This window comes from Argiope bruennichi, chromosome 6 (assembly GCF_947563725.1).
Source record: "Argiope bruennichi chromosome 6, qqArgBrue1.1, whole genome shotgun sequence".
NCBI classification, from domain to species: Eukaryota; Metazoa; Arthropoda; class Arachnida; order Araneae; family Araneidae; genus Argiope; species Argiope bruennichi.
The window spans coordinates 97,729,487-97,738,626 of record NC_079156.1 but is presented as its reverse complement, the minus strand read 5'-3'; the positions used below and the strand labels follow the sequence as shown (position 1 = coordinate 97,738,626).

General features: G+C 26.0%; 1 protein-coding gene across 1 annotated transcript; it reads left to right on the top strand.

Annotated features, from left to right (window-relative positions):
* Nucleotides 1-4,883: 4,883 nt before the first annotated feature.
* On the top strand, nt 4,884-8,156 carry LOC129971854 (adult-specific rigid cuticular protein 15.5-like). Its single transcript, XM_056085829.1, has 3 exons — nt 4,884-4,895; nt 6,934-7,035; nt 7,836-8,156. The coding sequence occupies exons 1-3, from the start codon at nt 4,884-4,886 to the stop codon at nt 8,154-8,156; spliced, it is 435 nt and encodes a 144-aa protein (XP_055941804.1).
* Nucleotides 8,157-9,140: the final 984 nt, after the last annotated feature.

Sequence of the window (9,140 nt, the reverse complement as noted above, 5' to 3'; positions counted from 1 at the left end):
TGTTCGTCATATGCTTTTTTTTCCCCAGACAATAGATAGCTTTAAGATTTCGGTAAAAACACTTAATTAATTATAGCATTTAAATTTTGGGAAATTTCTTTGTGGGATATTTCACTGGAATCTCTGAAGCAAAAATGAAACTTTAAATATTAAGAAATATGTTTATTATACCAAATCTTTTTGATGTGATTTATGTTTTGTCTTACAAATGTAACGAAGAGAAGTCATGCAATTATTTGAAGTCATTAGAATAGGATAGAATAGGCATTTTTGAAAAATCGATTTCCATAACAAATTTCTCTATTGATTTTAAATAGTATGTTATAAAAAAAATCATCATCCCAATTTTAAAAGATATCATTACATCAAAATGAGATAGTCTATACTCATATTTAGCATATAAGTCAAATATCTTATAAGTTACTTGGAAATTTGATTTTAGTAATTGTTTTTAAAGAAATCAAGGTTATTTATTTCTAAAAAAAAACTACTCGTAAATTTTAGAAACTCACTTTTAAGATTTCCATAAAAACTAATGAACCAGTTGAAATGTATTGTCTTTAAACAAGATAAAAAGGACGTTGAAATGAAACGCTTATTTTGTCTAAATTATAATAAAGGTACAATATATTTTAGGAACAAAAACAACCAAAGAATGATTTTTTTAATTAAAAAATTAAGACAGTTATATGTTTCAGAAGTATAAAAACATTTTTAAGTGATGAAAAATACGTTTTATTAATAATTAAGGTAAAATTTCCTTAATCAATCAAATAATTTTAATAAATTTAACCTAATTTTTTTCAATTTATTTCATCCACTTTCTTTAACATATTTTTTTTATTCTGTCAAATATAAAATTTTAAAATAAACATTTTTCTTTCTTTTATGAAACATTTAAGGCTTTTAGAATGTGTTTTTTTTTCATTCAGATTTTATTCCATGAATAATGTTGCAAACACTTTGAGACGAAATGCTCAAATTTATGCCATGGTTTAATACAAAACTGAAAGTAATGTAACAAAACTGATTACTTCTAAATTATCCTTTATTTTCGCCATGTTCATACAAATATAAAATAAAAAATAATATTCTGCTATAATATAAATATATATATATATATATATATATATATATATATATATATATATATATATATATATATATATATAAATGTTTATATATATAAAAATAATATTTTCCATAAAAATATTTAATTTTCTGCGGCTTTATTTTTGACGACATTTCAGTTCTTGCAATGATTTAATTTCTTTTATTTTATCGTATATAGCTAATTTTTAAAGATTATTTGTATGCTTCAAATTTATTCTCGCCAATTTTTTTTCGTAATACTACTTTCTTCTATACTTTTGATTAAAGAATTGCTTCACATGAATAAAAGAAACATTGATTGTGTAATATGGTGAATTAAAAATTTACTGCCAACTAGTTTTATTATTTTATAAATTGAAACAAAGTGCTTCTTAAGCGACTTGTGCTGTTAATGATAGATTCAACTGTTAATGAAAGATTGCGAAAATTTCATTAAAATCCAACCACCAAATTTTATTTCTATTTTTTTTTAAATTCTATATAAAATATTAGATTTTTAAATTTCATTCTTTAAAAATATAATAAGGAAATCAAATTTACTTCTCATAAATGACATTGAAAAAACAAAAACAAATAATGCAAAAAGCAGATGAGTTTTATAATACTTTGTAAGCGTAATTTCAATGTAGGGATACGTAAGAAATTGTAAATATATTTATTAGTTGAAATTGGATGCGCTGCCATTGTTTCCAATAAAATACTTTTTTTTTTCTGTGCAGAAAAATTTATTGTCTAATCAAAAATTCTAGACACTACTTATCTCAAATTTATTTCCTTCAAAATAGCTAAAAAATGTTAAACTGAATTTATTTTCTTGTGAGAATGAATGTTTTTTTTTATCTTTAATTTTATATTACAACAGAAATAATAAGGATTTCAGACATAGCATACCGGTTAAAATTAGTGTGACAATTTTTCAAAATGAAACCCAGAATAATATAAACCATTGCCACCAAAAAATGAGATATAAAATAATAATAAACTATCGAATATTAAAATTTATGCACTGATTGTTCCGATTTTTGCTGTTTTATAGGTTTAAATTAGTTTTTTAGTACGTTAATTGCTTGCAAATTAAATTACCCTCTTTCTTTAAAGGATTCAAAAGCCCCATATATTAGTATTTCAATAATTAAATTCATTCAAACCAACCACAATACTTTTAACATTCTTTATTTGTCCATCCAGGTACATACAATTTCAGTTTTAAATTGCCAATGATATCTGATATATATATCGTACAATTTACTTCAAACATTTGTTATTCAGACTACTGTAATTGCTGATCAATTCCTATAATGTAACCCGATTGTGCATAGTTGTTTCTTAGGGTTTTCCCAGTTAGCAGTTTCTCACATGAAAAAAAAAATCTCCCCTATAAAAATTTCTTCTATTTTAATATACCGATAAATATTCTTTTCTGAATATATTCATTTTCTACTATTTGACTATATTCATTTTCTACATCAAAATTGTGTCTAAAAGACCATAATAGACATTAAAAACCCATATTTCAAAGATATTTGGAAAAACCCTTCCACTCATGTTGACATTTTTGTGTCAATTTTCATAGAAACCATTAAAACTATTCTTATGATTTTTCATTTGTTCCATCTGAAATTAGAATTCATCTTAGAATTTTGAAGTGAAATTAATATCCTATAGATCTTATATATTATTTACAATACTAGCCCCTTCCACGACCGGCTTGTTCGATCAAGTTATTGACATTTTAGGTCACTAAATATTAGTATAGAATGCATAGATTTTAAAAAAGCATTTTTTATTGTCAATTTTAACACTGACAAAAACATGTGATTTCACATTTTGATAAATGAATTTGAATTTCATGACATTAAAAATTGAATTTTGCAAATTATGCATTACATTTAAAAACGCTGCAAACGAAGCAAAGAAAATACTGAAAAGAAATGAAATGGATGTCATTAAAAAGGTAATTCTTTGAATTTTGAACTAAGGCCGAAACCTTTTTTGTGGGGTAATAATTTAGAAAATATGGTTATAAATTTCCATAAATAAGTCGTAGTAAATTACCAGTTTAGCAATAGTAAGCTTATTTTAGCACTAGATTAAATCTTATTTGAAGCCTATTTATTTATTTCTTTTACATTTTCTTAACCTGTGAGCGAACAGAGTTTTCGACGATTCCTATGCTTAACTTTTTACTAATATTTTATAGCGTCAATAATAAGCAAAGCATTGAATTAAGTGCAACTGTAAAACCGTTCGATAACGCAGTCTGAAATTTTCATATAGTTACTTGTTAACACTTTACAGTTGCCAAGCAACAATGCATAAATAAGAGCGATTTTTTGTGGGAAGTATGTTATTGTTTTATACATAGAGATTTATTATTAAAATTATTATAATTTGTATCAAAATAGTTAAGTAACTAGACAAGGCATATAGAGTTTTTAGACTTTATGTCTAAAATATTTATATGTTTAGATTATACATAAAATTTTTGAAGTAAGTATTTTGGTAACATGAGTAACTTTTTCATAAATTATCAAAGAATACTTTTTATATTAATAATTGGAAAGAGTTTATTGGGATTTTAGGTTACTAGAAAATATTTGTTGCATAACACTCAAATGCAAGCAGTCTTGATCATTCTTTAAAAATGCCCTTATTACTTAGGACGATATGAGAAAATCAAAACGAGAATTTTTGAAATATCAACTTGAAATGTTAAACAACTACATTTGAATTATTTAAACTATTCTAATATACGATATCCATGCAGAAAAAACTTTTCTTTGAAAAGTGTTTATTCAGAGCTCTGAATTTCAGATTTAAAAATTCTTCTTTTAAAAAAAAAACTATGAAATTTCAGATTTTTTTGCATTAAATTTTTCCAGGTATGATTTCAGAGTTACTTAAATTTAATATCTCTAACGCTGTAATCTTTTTATTTTATAGTTATAATTCTAACTCTTAATAATTGTTGTTACTTATGGCACTTTACAAGCCCGCTGACAAATCTGTCGGCGATTTAAGCCGAGTGAGCGTCTCTTGTTTTTTCAGCAGCGCAACTACCCAAGAGTACGACTTAGCTACTTTAGGCGGCACATTCGTTTTTAAAACCGCTTTTTACATGGAGGCACATTCACACACCTCACAGATAGAACACTGAGGAAGTACAACCATGCCCGAACCGGAACTCGAACCCGAGATACCCATATCACGAGGAAGACGCTCTACCCCTATGCCAGGACGCCGGCAGTCATGATGATTAAATAATAGGATATAAAGGACTAGTTTATGTCAAATTAAAATGCCAATATCTGGATCAGAATATTATATCAACGATAAAGAAAAAAATAAAGAAAAGTTTGAATATAAACAGTAATTAACTGGGCTTGTTCTACTGTCACTGGATCGGAATATTATATCAGTGACAAATAAAAAAAGTTTGAATTAAAAGTTAAGACAAACTATTAACTGATCTTGTTCTACAAACAGCGATACTTTTTCCAAGGTTTAAAAGTGAGCGTTTTCTGAGTAAGATGCATTGAAAATCGACAAGGTCATTCAATGCATACGAGACAGAGACGAATCTATCCGTATCACAACCATTTTCCAATGATTCTTACGTTGGCAATAACGTCGATACGAAATTATAATACGTAACCTTCCGTAACAGTTTTTGAATACCTATCTTTTGCATAATCAGGGCAGTATATATATAATCGCATTCTCACTGTATAAATCATTGCATTCCGACTAAACAAAGTCAAATATTCAACATGTTTGCTAAAGTAAGTTATTTTGATTCTTTAATTAATAATTATTCTTGTATTTTATGGTTGAATATTTAAGACTAAATCCATAACATACCTTATAGAGTATTTTCTACATTGAATCATCGTTATCTTCTAATAAAAATATCGTTATCGTCAAAAAATTTGAACTCGAAATTTTAAGGAATTTACATATTTCAGATCTTTCTGCCGCCCAAATGACGTATTTTTGGGATTATGATTATTTGTTCGCAATAGGATGATTAAAAAATATTTTGATATTTACAGATGAAATTTGATGTATGGTTTTTACTACAAAATGCAAATTTCTATCAAATTTTTAATGAAATTCATACAGAGGAAAGCTATCTTCTGGCTGTTTGAGTATAAGTGAACTATATTGCTACAAATCATCAAGAACTATATAGATAAAATTTGGCACACACGTTTATGATTTAAAGTAAGAATTCTTATCAAATTTTGAACTAGATCTATCAGAGGATTGATCGTATGTCGGTCTGTTATTGCGCATATTTGTAAACGCAATAACTCATAAATGCAATGACGTAAATCAGTGAAATCTGGTATGTGATCCTGCCATTACATTTATAGTTTTGTGACCAATCCTGGCTTCAGTTGGTCGGAGAAAACGCTTGCGAATATATATTCGCATGATGGAATTTTTAAAAATTCTACATTTACTCAAACAGATCTGTATAAAGTTAATAGTTCTCCTTGTTGCAGAAAGTACTCGTGATTTTACCCTAAACCCACAATTTTATGCAGGGGAAAAGAGATATAACCTTTTATTGCAAAAAATTTTAATACGATAGTTAAGACACAGTTTTCTGTTGAAAACGCATTATATAGCTTGGGTGGAAAATGAATATTTATCTTTTCGAAACATAAGAAATATTACTGCTATGAAATACTTTGCTATTTAAATTATAAAAAATAATATAGACTAATCTAACTTTGTAATAATAATTATAAAAGAATATATATATATATATATATATATATATATATATATATATATATATATATATATATATATATATATATATATATATATATATATATATTAGTCTTATGATTTATCTGAGTGATGCGAGAAAATAAAACAACAATATAAAATGTCGTGACAAATTTGAATAAAAAAAATTAAAGCTTATTCATTAACCATTATTTGTTTGAACAAGCTTTCTTTCTAAAAATAATTTTCTTCTTGAATTCTGAAATGAAGTAAACACATAATTTAAAGTTTTAATAATAACCTTACGAATACAAATCTGTAATTGTTATATAAATCGTAATAAGTGTAATTATTATACAAATAATTAAACCCCAGATCACCAATATTCCCAGTCTTAAATCCTACGGATCCTTTCAATTGTATAACAATTTTTGTATACAACTGTATAATAGTTTTGTAAAGTTGTATAATTGTTAAACAGTTGTATAATAGTTTTGTAGAGTTGTATAATTGTTAAATAGTTGTATAATGGTTTTGTATAGTTGTATAATTGTAAAACAGTGGTATAATAGTTTTGTGCAGTTGTAAAATTGTATAACAGTTGCATAATAGTTTTCTACAGTTGTAAAATTGTATAACAGCTGCATAATAGTTTTGTACAGTTGTATAATAGTTTTGTACAGTTGTATAATAGTTTTGTACAGTTGTATAATAGTTTTGTACAGTTGTATAATAGTTTTGTACAGTTGTATAATAGTTTTGTACAGTTGTATAATTGTATAACAGTTGTATAATAGTTTTCTACAGTGGTATAATAGTTTTCTACAGTTGTATAATAGTTTTCTACAGTTGTATAATAGTTTTCTACAGTGGTATAATAGTTTTCTACAATGGTATAATTGTATAACAGTTGTATAATAGTTATTACATAACAGTTTTATACAGTTGTATAATAGTTATTACATAACAGTTTTATACAGTTGTATAATAGTTATTATATAACAGTTTTGTATAGTTGTATAATTGTATAACAGTTTTTATTTACCATAAACATGTGTATTAAATATATATTATTTTTAGGTTCTTATCTTCTGTGCAGCCCTAGCAGCTGTCCACGGTTCTGTCCTCCTAACTACACCCCTCGTCAACACCGGAGTAAGCGTGGAATCCAGGCAACAAGATGTAAGTATTGGAACATCTATGACAATTGCACAATATTTGTTTCTTAATGCTTGTTTATTATTTGAATTTTTAATTGCCTGTATAGAACTAGTCTTATAACGCTGATAACTCATAATGCTTTCTTCTTAAATATATCTAAACATTAACACTTTAGTTTCATTTATGTATTTTGAATTGTTTATAAAAGTTGTGCTTAAGTTATCAATGAAAAATGATAAGATAATTATAATTTTTCAACAAAAAAACCTTAAAAAAAATTCAATTTTTATTAAAGGCACAGCTCGATTTTAACGAAATTCAAATAAATTTAAAAACTGAATTTAGCATATTTAAGGAGTCTTTTAGGATATTTATATATATATTTATTAAATATTATATAGAATATACATATTTTGCATTTCCTTTACGTTTACTGTTTGCTCAGATTATACGATGAAATATCCTATTAAATTTGTTCACTTGTTATAATGTGAGGTATGTTTCTTATTAAATTTAAAAGTAATATTTACGAAGTCTTCATTTAATTTTGATCAATCTTTAACTATATTATATCTTTCAATAAAACGTAATTTAAAATTAATTTGAATGTTTATTATTATTTAAATCCTTTTACCTAACATCAAAAAATTAAAAATATTTAACTCATAATGAAATTGTTTCTAAAGGAAAAAAAATTAGAATTTTACATATTAAGGTTGGAACTTTTTCAAACGTATTTTTTAACTAAGAAATGAATTTAAAAATTCAAACCAAAATTTCAAATTTGAAATCAGATATCTAATATGTCGTTCATTTTTCAGGCCTTTGGCAACTACGCTTACGCCTATGACATCAAGGATGGAGCAACCGGATCCATCAACTCCAAGGCTGAAGTAGGAAGAGCTGTTGCTGTCGCCGCTCCAGTTATCTCTGCTCCTTTAGCCTATGCTGCCCCAGCAGTTGCCGCTTCTCTAGCCTATGCCGCTCCTGCAGTTGTAGCTCCAGGGGCTTATGGAGGTGTTCTCGGGCACGCTGGAGTCCTTGGCTTTGGCTATGGAGTCGGTGTCGGACACGGAGCTCCCCTCGGACTGGGATATGGAGCAGGCATCTTAGCTGCTGGACACAGCAAAGTTCTTCTGTAAAAAGCTGATATTTGATTTAAAAAAAATTGTTATTTATTTCGAATAACTGTTATGTGAACCATGTAAAATAAATGTCATTTTATTATTTATAAAATCTTATTTCACATTTTTTTCACATTTCATTACGTTTACACGTTACGTTTCTTTACGTTTTTCACATATTCGCATTTTTTTACGTTCAATTACATTATTTGTTGTACATACACATTTTTCTAATTTTCTGTGTTCCTTATAATTGTAGGAATAATTAGGAATACAATTGTTATTGATTGAAAACTAATTATTGTTTCAGGTAGATTTAGTATAAATTGGATTTATATTTGAATTGAGTTATTTTTATAATAAAATATCACGCATCAGGCATTCGAATAAGATTTAACCTTAAGTAAACAAAACAAAAATTATGGAAAAATTGAAAATTTCTTAAGAATTATCTTAATAAATAAAGAATAAACTTTTCTAAAAGTAAAAAGGAATATTTTTAAAATTTGAATTAAATTAACTCGAATTTTTTAAATCTGAGTTTAATTTTAGAATTTGATAATATTTAATAACATATATAATTTTGAGTAATTATTCTTTTAAAAGGCATTTATTAAATAAGCATTCTATAATTGGCTTTGTATGAGAATTGGGATTTATTTCTCTTCCTGTTCAGTTGAAAGTTGTATCAAAAATGTTAGAATTTCAGTTGTAGAGCAAGATATTCTTGATAAAATAGACCAATATTCAGTAATTTAGAAGCAATTACAAGAACAATTTTTCTTAATGAAATCTATTCTTGTTGGTGTGAAATGTGATGTTCAAATTTAATTTTGTAATTCATTGCGCTTAATATTATGCGCATTAAGAAAAATAAAGCCAATAAAAACACTTAAAAAAATACTTTTATGGGAGCACTAAATGAAAGAAATTTTATTTAAATTACTTTAGGCATTTTACTTTTAATTTCAGAATTCAGTTTTAAAAATAATATGGATATTA

Excerpts from the sequence above, each read along its gene's own strand:
- LOC129971854 (XM_056085829.1), top strand. Across the intron at positions 7,036-7,835 it reads TGGAATCCAGGCAACAAGAT|GCCTTTGGCAACTACGCTTA; the intron begins GTAAGTATTGGA and ends TTCATTTTTCAG.